Source organism: Prionailurus viverrinus, chromosome E1, assembly GCF_022837055.1.
Source record: "Prionailurus viverrinus isolate Anna chromosome E1, UM_Priviv_1.0, whole genome shotgun sequence".
Lineage (NCBI taxonomy): Eukaryota > Metazoa > Chordata > Mammalia > Carnivora > Felidae > Prionailurus > Prionailurus viverrinus.
The window spans coordinates 37,792,869-37,811,552 of NC_062574.1; the positions used below are offsets into that span (position 1 = coordinate 37,792,869).

The window sequence follows — 18,684 nt, forward strand, 5'->3', positions numbered from 1 at the left end:
AGTCATCTCTTTGGGGACTCTTCCCCGATGCTGCCTGGGGCCATTTTGTCCTCTGTCTCCTAATCCTTGCTCATATTTCTCATCTCTCCCTCTGTCCTGTGTTCCAGGAGATTCCCCAGTTCTGCATCCCAGCCTGCTGCTTAACCTGGCCAGAGCAATTTTCGTTGTTCCAACTTAATAACTGTTTTTCATTTTCACATCTCTCTCTCAAATCCCCTGTGTTTTCACAAAAGCCTATTCTTCATGGATTCTATTTTTTCTCTTTTTTACCACTCTAAGATCAGTATTTTTTTAAGTTTTGGCATAATGGACCTCCATACAATGTGCCATTTTAACCATTTTTAAGCATGCAGCCCAGTGGCATTGAATGCATTCATATTGTCCTGGCAACCAGCACCACTGTATCTCTCCAAGTCCCTACTTTCAATTCTTTTGAATGTGTACCCTAAATTGGAATTGCTGGATTATATGAGAATCCTTTGATTTTTTTGAGGAACCATCATACTCTTTTTCACAGTGGCTGCACCATTTTATATTCCCAGTAGCACTCTACACAGGTCCAGTTTCTCCATGTCTTGGCCAACAGTTGATGTTTGGTAATAGCCATTCTAGCGGTATCTCATGGTTTTGATTTGCATTTCCCTAATAATTAATGATATGGAGCATCTTTTCAAGTGCTTATTACCCATTTGTGTATAATCTTTTGAGAGATATCTACTCAGATCCTTTGCCTATCACTGATTTGGGTGGTTTTCTCATTGTTGAGTTTGAGAGTTTTCATGTATTCTAAATATTAACCCTTACCAGATATATAATTTACAAATCTTTTCTCCCATTCTGTGGGTTGCCTTTTTACTCTGTTTCTCATGTTCTTTGATGCACAAAAGTTTTTAACTTTGATGAAATCCAATTTGTCTGGGGTTTTTGTTTTTGCCTGTGCTTTTGGTGTCATATCCAAAATATCATTGTCAAATCTAATGTTGTGAAGCTTTTCCCATATGATTTCTTCAAAGGGTTTTCTGATCTTAGCTCTTATATTTAGGTCTTTAATCTGGTTTGATTTAATCTTTCTGTATGGTGTAAAGATCTATATTTTAAGTCCCTTTCAGACTGCAGTTAGACGTGTCCTTCCTCAGGTGTGTCTGTCATTTAGCACAGGCTGTGAAGCCAGAGCATGGGGGTGTGAGTCCCACCTCCACTATTTGCTAGCTATGTGACTGTAAGTTCCTCAGCCTCTCTGTGCCTCTGTTTCCTAATCTATAAAGTGGGTGTATTGATCACAGTACTTACCGCATGCGTTTTTTGGTGAGGATTCATATACTAAAAGCTCTCAGTGGGTCCCTTGCACCTGGAAAGTGCTCAGAGGGGACTGGTGATCATTATTGATCTTCATGGCACTGCACTCTCTTTGGCACTTGGTAATCCTGACCCATGACCCATTTTCAGTGGGAACATTCTTCTGCAGGGTCCAATGCACACACCATGTGCATGTGTTCTGAAGATGTCCCTAAAGTCAGTTTCATGGATGCTTCTTGCAGAGCCCCCTTAAAAAGGAAGCCATCTGCTAGCTCCCATCTTGATGGAGGCACAACTTCCACTGTGATCAGCTATGTCCATTCAGACAGCAATGCTGCAGCCCTCTGGGCATGGGTGCCCTCTGATTTCCCACACGGGCCCCCACTCACTGCTGCATGAGCCCTCTTTGTCTCCTCAGCATCTGAAGAGTTCTGTTTCTTGCACTCCATCTCAGCTCTGTATTTTACATTTTAGGGGCGCCTGGGTGGCGCAGTCGGTTAAGCGTCCGACTTCAGCCAGGTCACGATCTTGCGGTCCATGAGTTTGAGCCCTGCGTCAGGCTCTGGGCTGATGGCTCGGAGCCTGGAGCCTGTTTCCGATTCTGTGTCTCCCTCTCTCTCTGCCCCTCCCCCGTTCATGCTCTGTCTCTCTCTGTCCCAAAAATAAATAAAAAAACGTTGAAAAAAATGTATTTTACATTTTAAAAAGCATGATTTTTTTAACCCCAAATAGCCAAAGCAATTTTGAGAAAGAAGAATAAAGCTGGAAGCATCACACTTCCTGTTTTGAAACTATCTTACAAAGCCATAGCAATCAAAACAGAATGGTATCAGTATAAAAGTGGACACACAGATCAATGGAACAGTATAGAGAGTACAGAAATAAGCCTGCCCATATATGGTCAGTATACTTAAGACAAACCAAGAATATAAGATGGGGAAATGATAGTTTTCTTCAATAAATGGTGTTGGGGAAGCTGGGCAGGTGCATGCAAAAGAATGAAACTGGACCCCTACCTTACACCATACAAAAAATTAACTGAAAATGGATTAAAGACTTGAACATAAGGCCAGAAAGCATAGAACTCCTAGAAGAAAACTTAGATAGTGAGCTCCTAGACATTGGTGTTGGCAATGATATTTTGGATTTGACACTAACTACATCAAACTAAAAAGCCCTTACACAGCAAAGGCAATCATCAACAAAATGAAAAGGCAACCTAAAGAATGGGAGAAAATATTTGTAAATTACATATTTGGTAAGAAATTAACATACAAAATATATAAATAGCTGATACAACTCCAAACAAACCAACTAAAAAATGAGCAGAGGAACTGGATAGACATTTTTCCAAAGAAGACATACAGATGGCCAGCAGTCACATGAAATGGTTCTCAACATCTCTAATCATCAGGGAAATGCAAATAAAAACCACAATTAGATATCACCTCATGCCTAGTAGAATGGCCATTATCAAAAAGATAAGAAATATCAAGTGTTGGCAAGGATATGGAGAAAGAGAACCCTCGTGCACTGTTGGTGGGAATGTAAATTGTCAGCCGCTACAGAAAACAATATGGAGGTTCCTCAAAAGGTTAAAAATAGGGGCACCTGGGTGGCTCAGTCGGTTGGGCATCTGACTTCACTCAGGTTGTGATCTCACAGATCATGAGTTCAAGCCCCACATCAGGCTCTGTGCTGACAGCTCAGAACCTGGAGCCTGCTTTAGATTCTGTGTCTCCCACTCTCTCTCTACCCCTCCCCTGCTCGTGCTCTGTCTCTGTCTCTCAAAAATAAATAAACACTAAAAAAAATTTTAAGTTAAAAGTAGAACTACCATATGATCCAGCAATTTCACTCCTGGGTATTTACAAAGAAAACGAAATCAGTCTTGAAAAGCTATCTGCACCTTCGTGTCCATTTCAACGTGATTTACACTAGCCAAGACATGGAAACAATCTATGTGTCCAATGACAGGTGAATGGATAATGAAAAGGTGGTATACATATACACACCAAAAAACTGAGCTTATAGATACAGGGAACAGATTGGTGGTTGCCAGAAGCAGGAGGTGGGATGGTGGGCAAAAAGATGAAGGTGGCAAAAGGCATAAACTTCTGGTTTATGCCTGGGTGGCTCAGTCGTTTAAGCATTCGACTCTTGATTTCAGCTCAGGTCATGATCTCACAGTCCATTGGTCAGTCATGAGATCAAGCTCAGAGTTGGTTCCACCCTGGTTATGGGAGCTGCTTAAGATTCCCTCTGTCCCTCTCCCTCTACCCTTTTCCCACTTGCACACATGTGCTTGCTCTCTCTCTCTCTCTCTCTCTCAGAAAAAAAGTCCTAGTCTGCCCTTCCCTGATTGTGTATACTCTTTCTCTCTCTTTCTCTCTCTCTAAAAAAAAAAAAAAAAAAAGTAAGTCCTGGGGATGTGATGTACAGCATGATCACTGTAGTTAATGACAAAATACTATATTTTTTTTCAACGTTTTTTATTTATTTTTGGGACAGAGAGAGACAGAGCATGAATGGGGGAGGGGCAGAGAGAGAGGGAGACACAAAATCGGAAACAGGCTCCAGGCTCTGAGCCATCAGCCCAGAGCCCGACGCGGGGCTCGAACTCACGGACCGCGAGATCGTGACCTGGCTGAAGTCGGACGCTCAACCGACTGCGCCACCCAGGCGCCCCGATTTTATCAAGTATATCCATATGCTTGAAGCAGGAGAACTCACTTGGCCAGCTTAACCAGAAGTGTCATTGATCTTTTTCTTTCTTTGTGTTTTAAGTAATTTTGATCATAACATCATCTTTGGAGGGTTATTTGGCCAGTTTCTCTGGTAATGGTGTCAGCTCCTGTGAAGGGGTGAAGCGTCAGTGAGGCTTTGGGTGCACCTGGGCTGAGCAGAGTAAGTGAAAGGAACATAGGGTGGAGGCAGTATGAGTGTGGACGGAAGTGAGTCTGAGAAAGAAGTCCCAAAGTGAGGCAAGTGGTCTGGTTTCCCCCAGACTAAATGTGTCAGGTTACTGGGGAGTCATCAAAAGCTAGCAGAGAGCTGGAGTCCTGGTAGCTGGTACTCTAACCAGGCTCAGGTACTCAGGGACATGAACCCTGAGTGGAAGGTACCAGCCACACATTCCCACAGCCCTCACAGCCCTCTACCTTCCATGCTTCCTCCTGATTACAAACTCATAGCATCAGGCTATCCCTGGAAAAACAGCTATAAGGACAAGGGGAATGGAGGAAGGGTCCTACATACCCCTAGGTATGATTACACATCCTATAAGAGAGAAAAAGGCTAGGGGGGCCTGGGTGGCTCAGTCAGTTAAGCATCCGACCCTTGGTTTCGGCTCAGGTCATGATCTCACAGTTTGTGAGTTTGAGCCCTACATCAGGCTCTGCAATGACAGTGCAGAGCTTCCTTGGGATTCTCTCTCTCCCTCTCTCTACCCCTCCCCTGTTCATTCTGTCTCTGTCTCTCTCAAACTAAATAAAATAAAATAAAATAAAATAAAATAAAATAAAACTTAAAAAGAGAGAGAGAGAGAGAGAGAGAGAGAGAGAAAGGCCAAAAATGAGAACATAGCAAGTCAAGTCAGAAGAACAGGGAGAGACAACTGTGCTTCCAGAGTCCAGAGGCCCAGAGATGTCACTTTCATACATCTGTCCATCCATCATCCCTCCCACCTTCTCAGAAGTGATGCCAGTCTTTGGAGGGAAAGGGTTTCATCAATCCCTGGCCAAGGTTGGAAGGTTGTTCTAATGCCAAGGAAAAGTTACCAACTAGACTAGAACAAGCTCTAGCCCTGCTCTCTTCTTGACTTGACCTCAGTCTCCTCACCTGTAAAACGGGAACCGTTGGATCAGAAGGTGGGTGGGGCTTTCCAGTTCTAATATTCCATGGCTGACTCTTCAGCCCCTGATGTCACAATATGGAGCTGGACCGTGATTGGCCCATAGCCTCAACCAGCTCTGCTGTTCTCTTGGTCATGGGCACAAGATGGACTTGTCATGGACCTTCCCTATTTGTGCTCTTCTGTTATGGGCAGCTCTTGCCATGGCTCAGGACCGAGGGTGATCAGAACTTAGGTGGGGCTGGGACCTGTAGGAGCATGGGAGCAGACAAGGGGACCAGTCGGGGCAGGCCCCTCCCAGGACAGCATGATGCCCACCTCCTTCTCCACAGACAAGTTCTACAATGAGACCATGGCAAAGATGTTCCTGCAGTTTTATGAGCATACCGCCCAGGTTGTATGGAACCAGTTCATGGAGGCCACCTGGAACTATGTCACCAACATCACCAAGAAAAACCGGGAGAAGATGGTGTGGTACCGCCTCAACTGCAGCCCCTCCTTCCCTTGCTCTTCTCAGGGATCTCGGGGGGGATGGGAAAACCACACCTTCTGCCCCCTGTCCAGAGCTAGAGAAAAGAGGGAATCCCTAAAGTACATGTCAAAGCAGGCTGCAAGCTCTGGGCCTCTTGGTAGCCCCAAAAAGCTCTCTGGGCAAGAATCTCTTGTTTCTTTCCCCTTGTACATATCACCTCCTTGCTTTTCGGGACTCAGGCTCCTTCCTTTCTCCCATTTTAGCAATTCTTTAGTGATTCTGAACCGTTAAAGTGGGTTTCGGGAGGAGGTTGGGGGGCTGGGGTCCTTGCTGTCTCCAACTTTCCCAAGACAAATATGGTGACCCTCATTCCAGCTGCACAAAGACTCAGAGAGGTCCCAGCACATGCCGTACTTTGGCACTTGGGCCCGCCTGTTTAAGATCTCCAGGTTCCAGGACCCGGCCATGAAGCGCATGCCGAACATAGACTGCAGAACATAGACTGCACATGAACATAAGCTGCAGAACATAGACAAGGCAGCCCTGCCCCAGGACAAGCTCGGGAGGTGATGGGTGGAGCCCCCATGTCTCCAGGCATATGCTCCCCACCCCAGGGGTGGGTGGGCTGGCCAGGTGTGAAGCCAGAGAGTCTGGGCAGGGGGGAGGTTGTCAGGAAGGACCATGAGCTTCCTTTGGGGGAGGGAAGCAGAGGCTGAAGGGAAGATGCCTCAGATAGGCCTGCCCCTCACAGCTGGAGGGGTTAGCGCTGGGGGTGGGCCCAGGGGCACAGGCCTGCCCTAGGTGACACTTGCCGCCCAGTACAACATGCTTCTGGCCTACATGGAGACGACATACAGCATGGCTCAGGTGTGCCTGAATGAGGGACCCTGCCTACCCCTGGAGCCTGGTGAGCACCCAAACACTGCCCTGTCCATCCCCAGAGTCTCTAGTATCAGCCCCTTCCACAAGCCTACCCTGACCCCCCGTTGTCTTCCATGCCTCAGGTGTACTCACTTTTGAGGAGTGGAGGGTCTGCCTAAGGCAGGTAAGGGCAGAGGGCAGGCAGGAGTGGGGGGGGGGGGGGCTGTCCCACCTTGGCTCCTTTTCTGGGCATAGACCTTGAAGAAGTCATGGCCACCTCCTGGGATGAGAAGGAGCTGCTGTGGGCCTGACAGGGTTGGCAGGATGCTGTGGGTCATCAGCTCTGCATCACCTTCAAGTGCTATGTGCAGCTCAGCAACAGGACTGCAAAGCTCAACGGTGAGGCCCCCAGCCCCCCAGCTGGCCAGCCCAGCCCATGCAGATGACACACTGCACAGGTCCCAGGGCAGTTCCTGGGAAGGGCGAAGCAGAGTCTGCTGGGGGTAAAGGCAGTAGTAGGACCTTGAGATGGAGAACCTGAACCCCGCCCCACAGCTGGGGGAAGCAAAAGTGGTTCATTCACCATTGGTCCACAAACATCACTTGAGCATATACTGTGTGCCAGGTCCTGGAGAGGTTCTAAGGATGTGTAGGTGAAAAGACAGAGAGGAGCCTGCCCTCCTAGGTAGGGCTTACAGTCTGAGAGACAGACAAGATTTGTGCAAATGCACATCTCAGGACGAGTGCTAAGAGAGAGAAGAGGAGGCCTGGAGACACTTCCCCAAGGCCTGAAAGAAGGCAAGCAAGAGGTGAAAGAGAACCCCAGGCCCCACGATGGGACAAACCAGTGTTTGGGAGGATCTGGAAGGAGCCAGGGTGGCCAGAGGGCTTGGACATGTGGGGCTCAAGGTGGGTGCCAAGACCAGTGCCTTATCCAGGTCCTCTCCAACCAGGCATGGTGAGAAGCATGGAGTGTGTATTTTTTAAATGTTTTTCCACCCCTGATCTTATCCAATCAGAACAGTGACCTTGGGGGCACATTTCCCATTTGGCAGATGAAGACCCTGAGGACCAGGGAGGCCAAGTGGTTTCCCCAGAAAGTGCCTGGGTCTCCTGCCTGCCAGGCCAAGGCTGAAGGAAGGGCGGGCGGTGAGTGCTTCTGAGCCCCCTCTCCTGTCCTAGGTTACAAAGACATGGGGGCCTTGTGGCGGTCCAAGAGTCTGACACCCTGGAACACGATCTGGAGCAGCTTTACCAGGAGCTGCAGCCACTCTACCTAAACCTGCACACCTACATGTGCCGGGCCCTGCACAGCCACTACGGGTCAGAGCTTATCAACCTGCGGGGACCATCCCTGCCCACCTCCTGAGTAACGCCCTAGCTGGTAGCAGAGTGGGGTAAGCAGAATAGGCCTCCAAGCTGGCACTTAGTAAAGGGAGAGACAGTGTCCTGCCTCCTCTGAGCCCCTCCTCTCCTTCCAGGGAACATGTGGGCTCAGTTCTGGGTCAACATCTTAGACCTGGTCCTGCCCTTCCCAAAGAAGCCTCTTGAGGACATCACAAAAATCATGAAAAGCCAGGTCAGTGCTCGGTGTCCATCTGACCCTGCCAGCTCCACACCCTCGGGCTGGGCCCTACATATCCCCTCTTCCACACAGCACTGGAAGCCCTCAAAAATGTTCAAAGGGGCTGAAAAATTCTTCACCTCCCTGGGGCTGCTTTCCACCCCTCCCAACTTCTGGAAAACTTCAATGATGGAAAGGCCAACCGATGGGCGAGAGGTGGAGTGCCACGCCTCTGCCTGGGACTTCTACAACGGCAAGGACATCAGGTCTCACGGGACACCAGCACCACCCTCCTCTCCCTCCCTCTCTCTTCCTCCACTGGTTCCACTCTCCACCTGCCCACCTGTCTTAGGAGGTGGGCAAGGGTGGGCAGGGCCGGAGCCAGGCAGCAGAGGGGGATGTGAGCTGGCAACATGAGCGAGGGGGACCTGGAGTGAGAAAGGACAGTACCCAAGACCCTGCTGGTCTCTAGCCCATCTGCCCCAGTCCCTTAAGGGAGTCTGAATGGAGAAATCTCCCCTTCTCCCAGGGCCTCCCTATGCTCCTTGACCCCTGACCTTTAACCCTAGGGTAAAGAAGTGCACCGAGGTGACCATAGAAGACCTGCTCTCCATCTTCCACCAGATGGGCCATATCCAGTACTTCTTGCAGTACAAGAACCTCTCTGTGATCTTCCGTGCAGGAGCCAACCCAGCCTTTGAAGAGGCTGTGAGGTCGATGGTCACCCTCTCGGCCTCCTCCCACAAATACCTGCTCAACAGAGCCCTGCTCAGCCACCAGCACCAGGACTCAGGTGATGGGGGCCAAGAGGACCATAGCAGGGCATCTGAGCCTGAGGCTGCAGCCAAGGCTCTCTGGGCAAGGCTGAAGGGAGGGAGAACCAGGAACCACCAGCTGACTGCCTCACCTTCCCTAGAGGAGGAGGTCAATTTCCTGATGGGCATCGCCCTGGAGAAGATCGCCTTTATCCCCTTCGCCTACCTGATGGACCTGTTTCGCTGGAAGGTCTTTGATGGCACCATCCGGAAGGATGTCTACAACCAGGAGTGGTGGAACTTGAGGTGGGGAGGACAACTGCCCTGGGCTCTCTGCCCCCTCCCACCCCTGCTGTGGGTGGGGCTTTCCGGTCAGCCTTAAGGGCACTGCCCATTGCCAGAGGATGCTGCTGCCTCTCTTCAGAGGGCAGAGCTAGGGTGTGCCACGCTGGTGACCGGGGGGGCCCTGGGGAGGCCCCGGGGTGGTATTGGCTGTTTGCTATCACCTGATAAAAATACCCCTACTGAAGTGGATAGGGCCAGCACCTGCAATTATGGGACCTTACATTGAATCTGGCACTGGCACTGAGCATACCTCTTAACCTCTCTAGGGACCCTGGCAGTGGCCCTGCCTGCTCCTGGGTAGCTGGGAAGCTCACACAGGGGTGCACCCGGGCTCCTCCAAGAACAAAACATTGACCACCAGGCAGGCCCACCTGCTTCTCCTCTCCCTTCCTATTCTCACCAGTAGCACTGGCAGAAGAGTGGTGACCTGAGCTCTTTCTCCCCCATGGAAAAAGTCCCCATGGGAGAGAGGCAAGCCCACAGCCCCCTTTCCTGCTGCTCTAACACACTCTCACAACTGCCTCTCGTTTAGCATCCTCAGGCATGTCCAAGGTCAGAACTGGCTGCCAAAAGAGCTCACCAGCAGTCAGGCAGCACCACTCTTGAGGGAGGGGCATCCATGTCGCATCCTATCACCGACCACTGGCTGACTGGATAATGAAAGCCCATGGCCCAGCTTCTCCACCTCCACCAGGCCTCAGACTGACCTGCTTGAGTCTGCTGGCCACAGCATGGTTTGGGGCTACCAGGAAGCAGCTGCCAGCTCTGAACCAGGCCCCTTATGTTTCTTTGAACTTGTACAGCATCCCATGATCTTTCACTGGAGAAGAATCTGTGACCAGCCTGTGGTCACACAGCAACTCAGGGGTGGAAAAGTTGGGTGCTCCTCTCTTTGTCCACTCACCCTCCCACTGCCATCCCAAATTCAGGCCCAGGTCTCACTGGTGGGGTTGGCAGAGTCTTGATCTTGTACTTCTCCAAGGGCAACCCCCACAAGCCATCTGAGGTGCCTGCAGGGGTCCTTTTCCTCCCTTGGCCAACTATAACCACCACCACCTATGATGGAAACCAAGGGTAAAGGGAGAGAGGTGACAACCTCCTGGCCCTGAATAAGGAAGCCTCTGTCAACTGGGAGGGGAGCCTCCTGGCTCTATGTTGGCCCCAGAGGATGGCTCAGGGCAACCAGTGAGCCAACAATGAAACAACCAGAACTTTTCATAGGCTTTGTCTCATCCCACAGATGGATCATTTTATCCCCATCTTGCAGACAACAAGACTCAGTGACAATCAGTAACTTTCCCACAGGCGCACAGCTCAGAGGGGCAAGGTCAGATCTGAATTTGAAAGTTAATGGGATCTGCCAGGGACTAGTTCTGTGACCTCCCACCAGTTCCCTGACCTCTAAACTTTGGTCTTCTCATCTAAAATGGGAATAACAGCAGCACTACATTGCAGAGATGCTATTCTGTTTTCTTCTTGGCACTTCTTACCAGATGAAGTGACCTTGTGGGTCTATAACCATCCCCATCATTAGGATGCAAGAAAGACCTTGAGTAGCCCGTTCCCTCCCATGTCCCTAGAATCGGGACAGTGTTGAGTGAATCTGTGTGAAGAGCTTAGCATGGTTCCTAGCACAGAGGAAGTCAATGTTAACTACTGTTATTATTTGATTCTGATTCCCAGTTCCCAATCCCATGTGTTTTCAACTCATTTATTTAATCTATAAAGATGCAGTAAGTGTCCTGTGCCCACCAGTTTTGATAGAGGTGCACGTGCTTCCAAAGGAAAAGGCTCTGAGAACCCAACTGCATGGTACCAGTCCCCTGTCCTCCCCGACAGGTTGAAGTACCAGGGCCTGTGCCCCCCCCGTCCCTCGGACAGAGGATTACTTTGATCCTGGTGCCAAGTTCCACATTTCTGCCAGCGTGCCCTACATACGGTAACGGTCTGGGCCCTGCCAGCAGAACCAGCTCTAGGACTTGGGGACTGGGGGCATGGGAACTAGGCTGAGGATTTCCAGGAAGGCCTTAGATCCAAATGTTCCCCTGTTCCCCTGCCCACCTCTTCCAATGAGTTGTGCAGCATCTTGGGGGCCACACCCTGGACTCTTGGGCTTTCAGAGCAGATCCTGTGTGGAGGCAGCGCTGATGGGAATATTCTAAAGCATCTCTACTGTCCCCAAGAGGAACGCAGGAAAGAAGGAGGTAAGGGTTTGTTCAGGAGGCTAAGAAGGGTATATTCCAAGGCCAATCTGAGGTGGGACCTTGGCAAAGGAGCCTCCACCCAGCAAGGTTGGGCGCTGGCCGGGCCCTCAGACCACTGCACGTCAGAGCTGCTAGGCTCCAAATGGCTCTGGGCTTCCCATCCCTGACACCAGCTCCCAAGCCTGCCCTTTCGTCCCTCTCCCCAGGTACTTCATCAGCCTAGTACTCCAGTTCCAGTTCCACGATGCTGTGGCCTCAGGCCATGTGGGCCCATTGCACCGATGTGACAGCTATAACTCCAAGATAGCTGAGAAGCTCCTGGAGTGAGTGCTCTCCTCCCTCACAAAGCTCCCTGATTTGTTCTCAGCTGCCTGCCCCTTGCTGGAATCCTGCCCATGGCTCTCTCTCCTCAATAGACCACCGTGGGCACCCTGAGCAGAGCCTCATTGACCTTTTAGTTTAGTGGAAGTCCTTCCTCGTGTCAGACTCCAGTCTCTCCTCTAGAAATCGAAGCCCATTTCCTTGTGTGTAGCCTCTCCTGGTCAGAGAGACTATTTGGCCCCTCCTGCTCGCTCTCTCTCTCTCTCTCTCTCTCTCTCACACACACACACACACACACTTACACACACTCACTACCATACATTCCTTCACCCATGTGTGCACCTGAGCATGCACGCACACATGCACACACTCACATATGCCAATAAATCAAACTGTCTCAGATGGGAAGCCAGTACTGGAGTCCTGCCTCAACCTTCAGTCCTCCATCCAAATGCCCTTATCTTTTCTGCACAAGGTGCTCACCGATCTTCAGCAGCATTTGATGCACTCTTGGGTGTACTCTGCTTTTCCCATCTCTTCTTGGAGGTGCTTGGATCCGGCTCCCAGGCTGATCCAGTTTGCTTTCACACCAACCTTTGTGATGCTCTGGTCAGCTTGTGGTCCATTTTGACTCCCTAGCCCCAATCTTTTTTCCTGCACTTAGTATTGAGCCCATGGTTTCCATTCCTCCCTCTGTGGAGTTGGTTTTGGTCCTGAAACAAACCTGGAAGAATGGGACGCTGACCTGATGGTGGGAAGCCTTGACTAGTACCAGCTGGGCTCTCTGAGGAGTACTCTTACAAGGTTTCACGTTAGCAGTTCATAACTTGCAAAGTGGGCATGATTAGCCACATTTCACAGATAATGTAACTCAAACTAAGAGAGATATTGTGATTGCACATCATTCATCTAGCAAGTGGCAAAATCCTGCTTTGAGTGCTGAACTGATTCTAGAACACGTCATCATTCACACTGTTGCCTCTAAGAATCAAGGGATACAGGTCTGGTGAGGTTAGACCTAGGTCTGCTGGTTCCACGATCAGGGCTTCAACCACTTAGGTGCAGAGCCCACCCACTGATATGGTTTTTTCCCCACCAATTTTTCTACCCAGTTTAGTGGGTCCATTTCCCTGATTGGTCAAGGTCACCTTGAATTTTATTCCTGTCTCCCAGAGGATTAACATAGCCACATAATTTAGTCTCCTTTGCAAATTTAATGAGCATATTTGTGATTCCACTGTGCAGTTTGCCAGTAACCACTAGGCCAGATGGAGTTGCAGGACTTATCTCCTGGCTTGGCTCCCAGGGAGTGCTGCACCTTCCATGCCGATTATCAACCTAGTCTGTTTGCTTTTCTATCTTTTCACACTACAGGGGTTTATTGTAGCCAACTGCCCATGTTTGAGCTTTTCTGAATGTGTGGAACATAAGGGCCCTCTCTGCTCTCTGCATTCATGTCTCTGGCTGCCCAACACTTATTCACTCAGCAAGTATTTACTTGTGTGCATGCCAACCAGCTTGGGCAATGGGCCACAGGATAAACCAATAACCATAACACAAGAAAGGAGATGGTGCAGTAGGAAAGGGCTTTAGTGAACATGCAAAGAAGGTGAGGAGGTCATGTCCAGGGACCAAGGATGGATCTCTATCCCCAAAAGCAGGAGTGCAAGAAATAACAGACATTGTTTTCTACACATCAACTCACTTTTAACTCTGAGCCTTCATTCCACTTAATTGGTGGGAAATTTGACCTCATTCTCACCACCACCTCCTCCCCACCCAGGGCACACAAAGCTCCCAAGATCTGACTTGGCACCAAAACATGTAGAGGCCCTGCCAGTCATCACTGGTCATTGCTCACCTGTCCTCACACATTGCCATCCAGACCCCTCCCTGGCCAGGGAAGACCCTAGGTTCCAGGTTTAGGACTTTGAATGCTATCTTCTTGGGAGAGGGTGGAGGAGAGGACTCTGAGAAAGTGGGATGTCATGAGCTCTGGGGACTTGAGGGAGCAGCAGAGTGAATATAGGTTGTGTGTGGGGGGGTGAGTGCTTGCAGAGGAGAAGGGGGAGGGCAAGATTCTTGGCTGCTCTTTTACCTAATATATCTTAGAACTTGACTCATCTTCCTATATGTGATTGCTCTGGGTTGGATCTGCTGGGAATGGAGAGTTGAAGTGGACTTGGTCCAAGTTCCCAAAGCCCTTGCCTCATCCGGCCAACCATGATAGGCCTGACCTTGTCCAATGGACTCATTGCTGCGACCTTGGATTTGAGCGTCAGGAAGTGCTCAGCTGCCATTTTTGCAGGTCTCATGTGCTGGCCACATTGGCCGTGAGCCGGGCTTTGGTCAAACCTCTTGCCCCACTGAGCCTGAAGGACTATTTCTAAATAGGTAGATTTTCAATGGTCCAAACTTTCTCACCATCAGGTCCCTTCTTTTTTCCCAGGACCCAGCATCTGATATAATCTTACCTAAAGTTAGTTGTGGGATTTTGTTTTGTTTTATTTTGTTTTTCTTTTCATCTTGATGACTTTCCTCCTGCATTTCTCTAGGATCTTAACTACATTTTCCCCCACGGGTTTCTGTCAAGGATCCACCAAACTTTAGTTTCCCCTCATTCTTTCTCAGTTGTTTATTAAGTGATGTGTATAAGTCTTTGCATGCTACGAAGCCCTCTTTCACTGCCATTATGTGACTTAATCCTCACCACAGTGAAGGGTAGATATTAAAAGGGCACATTTTGCTGATGAAGAAACTGAGGCTAAGAGCAGTTGAGTCAATTGCCTAAGGTCATGTGGCCCAGAAGTAACACTGCTGAGTCTTGAACCTGGGTCCTGTTAGCCTAGACTCCACAGTCTGACTTATGGGCTTCTAGACCCCATCTCTCTCGTGGCCAGCTGGGGACACAGGTTAAGAAGGATCAATGTATGCCTATCACTGCCTCCACAGGGGCTCTGGGGTGGAGAAGCCCAGAGCTTTGGCTTCAGCACACTCTGTACCTCCACCATGAGTGTGGGGCCAAGCCTAAGGCTGGTCCCCTGCCACCAAACACTGCATGTGCTTTGAGACACAGCTGACATTAGTGCAGCACTGCAGGCAGGACACAGAGCACACTCCATGCTCTAGATCTCCCTAATCCTCCCAAACACTCCCTGTGAGACTAGAAAGGGCTGAAGAGCTGCCCCTCCCTACTGACACTGAGCACCTCATGGGAAACAGTGTCTCAAGACTTTATGCCTGTTTGAGTCCAGAATAATAATCACCACAGTAGTGGTAATAATAATAATAATAATCAGCTAACATGTATTGCCTGCCTACTATGCTCTCAGAATTGTGTTTATTTAATCAGCATACCAACCCTAGGAGGTACATACTGTTATTATCTCCATTTTATGAGTATGGAAACTGAGAGTCAGAAAGGTTATGTTACTTGTCCAAAGTCCCACAGGATTCAAACTCAGGTTGTTCTTATTTCAGAACTTGTTATTTTATCCACTGCTCTGAGCTCTATGGGAAGAGTCTGGCTAGCAAAGCCATACGGCCAGGGTTGGGCACACTGAGGGGTCCCAGCAGCACCAGCTGATGCCCCCACACAGCCTCACAGCTGTATCTACTCTCCCAGGGATGTCCTAAAGCTGGGCTCAAGCAAGCCCTGGCCAGAAGTCCTGCAGAAGATAACTGGGCAGACCAAAGTGTCTGCAAAGGCCCTCATGACTTACTTCAAGCCCCTCTTGAACTGGCTGGTCACTGAGAATGTGCGGCAGGGGGAGATCCTGGGCTGGCCAGACTTCAGCTGTACCTTTGAAGGTTTGATAATCTGACCCTGGTGCCAGCTCTGGTCCAGCCCCAAGCCCTACCCTAGCCTGCCCTGGGCCAGTCCCTACCCCAATCCAGCCTTAACCCCTAGCCTATCTATGACCTGGCTTGAACAAGCACAGCATTGTTGCTGCATGACCCCGTCTGCATCTGATGCAGCTTTGGCCAAGACCACAGCCCCATGGCCCAGCCACTGGCTCAGTTGCTTCCTTGCATACTGTTCATCTAGACTGCCAGGTAGGCATCTGAGCACAAGGTGGACTTCTTTCCTCCCGACCCTTGCACAGAGCCATCACTGGGCACCATGGGGGCATAGCCCTATCTGTGCCCATCTCCTCCTTTCCCTTCTACTCCTCCTCACCCTCCTTCCAGGGCAATGCCTTCACCTATGGCTTAGAAGGTAGGTGCCTGAGGCTGAGGGAGGAGGCCAGTGGCAGTCAGGTGCTCTGATTTCCACAGGGCACCCCAGGGCTCCCTCCCTCATTCTACCTGCTCCGCAAGACTCCCGTGTCTTCCACAGAAAAAGACACAGACAAGGTGACATTTCTGAGTCTGGAGCTGGACGCTGACCAGGCCAAATTTGGGCAGTGGGTGCTGCTGGCCCTCAGCTTTGTCATGTTCCTGGTGGCCCTACTGCTGGCCTGCAGGCTGTACTCCCTGGAAAAAAGGCCATTGTCCCAGAACACCAAGGCACAGAACACCGGTTCACAGGACTCCAGTGCACTCAAGACACAGCCCAAGGCCTACTTCCTGGGGATAGCCATGGAGCCCTGCCTGGTTGCCAAAAGACAGTGGATCCTGCTGGGCCTCTGCCTCACCCTGACGCTGTGCTCAATCAGCCTGATCATTCAAATTCTCACACAGCACAACAGGAAGCCTCTGTGGATGAGAGCTGAATGGTGGAGCTGGGACTAGACACCAGTACAACTGGTAAGGCTGGAGGGCAGGAGGAAGGTGGCCAAGGCAGAGAGCACTGGGGCGGGGGGGGGGGGGAGGGTTAGGGAGGAGACAGTTTGCATGCATAGTGTCCAACTGCAATTGGGTGCAGCTGTGGCAGATCTGGGTACATGGAAGTTTGTAATTGTGTGTATGGAATTCATGTATGTGAAGCCATGTGTACAGGCTACTGACTCTGTGTGATTCCATGTATGTCCTGGATTCCAGACCAACTTCCTTCCCCTAGGGGCTCAGGAACCATGGTTTCAGTGAGCCCAGTGACTCTGTCCCTCCAATTCAGCCACCACCCCAATTCATGCCCCAAACTGTTATTCGCACAGCCTTGTTTTCTTCAAGAGCCCAACTGTGGGGCTGGGCCAGGACTGCAGTGTCCAAGGAATGTCCTCTCTGGCTAGAAACAGGACACTGCTTCAGTCACCTTATAAAATGTATTCAAGTAAAACTGGACATTCTGTACAAATCACTGGTGCCCAGTTCTTGAGCACTGTGCTCTGTATGCTATATCCAGCATATCTTTCTGCTGATCCTCTGGCCTACCCTGTGTTGGGCTGCATAATCCAGCCCCAAAAGCTGCTTGTCGGCTGCCTGAGATGCAAACTGCCCCACAGCCCTCCCTGCCCCAGTCCAGACCTTCCCAAATGGAGACAGTGGGTAGCTGGGCACCAAGCCAGGCTTGATTAATGATTGACTTCTTTAATATTTAAACAAAGCTCATCTCCAGCCACTCCGCTCCAGAGATGGCCTTGTTCAACACACACACCTGCTGCCTGGCCTGTTGCCCTGGGGACCGATCATAGGGCAAACAACACCTTTCCAGGCTCAGTGGGGGAAGGGGAAATGGGATGGAGAGGGCTATAGGAAGACATTTGGGAAATGGGTACTCTAGGGACAAGTTTAGGACAAACTTGAGAAAAGAGAGAGAAGGCCTCTGCTCCTTCCCCTTCTAGCCCTTCTTTCCATTCTGGGTCTACCCACCATGGGGATGCCACATCCTATATATGCCACATCCAATATAACACAGTCCAACTGCATTGGACAGAGGCCCCAAGGAGCTCTTGGAGTGGCTAAGAATCAGTGCCTGTCAGTGATTAGGGGAGCCTTGAGGCAGGTAGTAGCATAGCCAGTAACCAAAGAGAAGTGACACTAGTAGTTGAGGCAACTCAACTACAGTTGAGTTGGTGAAAGGGTGGCCAAAAGATGAGACTGGCTCTCTCTAGATTAAGGATCTGAGCCCAGAAGTCAAGGTTCAGGGGAAAAGAGGGGCTGGGCTGAGATCTCCATGGGCCTAATCTCTGCCCAGGTTTCAAGAAGTCTTCTTGAGTTCTGGCTGAGCCCAACAAAGTACTGCTCCAAATCCAGGATCCATAGCACTCTTGTTTGATGCCTCTGTCACTGCTCTTACTTTGCTGTGCTATGATGTCCTTATTTGTTCCCATTATTAGCTGTTAGCACTGTAATGGCAGGACACCCATCAGGAGTGTGCCCCTGCATAACATCTTTAGGTGGCACAGGCCATAGAACATAGAAGACTTGGAAACTGTATGAATGAGAAAGCTCTAAGTCCCTCCTCAGAGCTCAGCATCCTGCTCTGAGTTCATGAGAAACAGCCCCACCTTTCCTACACAGTCAGCCTGCACCCCCACACAAGGGGCAGCCAGGACAACTCTGCCTCACTAGGAGGCCACACTTGCAGCCCTCCCATTCCCCAGCCACAGTGGCCAACAAGGCCCCCATCAGGCATTGTGGCTCTGCGTGGCAAAGGCACACCCAGCCTAGGACTCCAAGCCTCTCATCTGGACTCCAGCGAAAACCTCACTAAGCCTCCTTGTCCATCCTCTCTCCCCCACCCGCCATTGTAAAGTTTCTTTCACTGAAATACTTCCTTTGTGTCTAACTGCTCAAGAACTTGGTTGTCCATCAATTAAATCTAGATGTTCAAAATGGCATCTGAGGGTCTTTATCAATTCACCTTTTGTCCAAACTTCACCCCTCCTATGCCCCAGCTCAGTCCCTTTGCATTGATTCCACCATGGGCCTTTGCCTAAGGTGCATGCCCCATTTGAATGTTTGCCTTCGAAGGCCTGACTCAAAACTGGTCATTGGATACTCTGCAAAGTTCCAAGACCACTGAGATGCTCAATGAACAGTGATCCCTTTCTCTTTCTCTCCTCTCCAAGAAACCTCTTTCAATAAACCTCACCCCATCCCCATCTGCTCTTCTAGTGTATTCATTTTCA

The 18,684-nt window shown here is 50.1% G+C and overlaps 1 protein-coding gene across 1 annotated transcript; it reads left to right on the plus strand.

Annotated features, from left to right (window-relative positions):
• The first annotated feature begins 5,276 nt into the window (after positions 1-5,276).
• On the plus strand, positions 5,277-18,391 carry LOC125152104 (angiotensin-converting enzyme-like protein Ace3). The gene is given in 17 exon segments (XM_047833851.1): positions 5,277-5,384; positions 5,482-5,618; positions 5,997-6,194; positions 6,441-6,528; positions 6,738-6,881; positions 7,665-7,694; positions 7,697-7,831; positions 7,834-7,851; positions 7,964-8,061; positions 8,140-8,312; positions 8,616-8,839; positions 8,963-9,107; positions 10,986-11,007; positions 11,009-11,085; positions 11,557-11,673; positions 15,297-15,481; positions 16,011-18,391. Coding segments are annotated over 17 exon segments (2,286 nt in total). The 5' UTR covers positions 5,277-5,284; the 3' UTR covers positions 16,406-18,391.
• Positions 18,392-18,684: the final 293 nt, after the last annotated feature.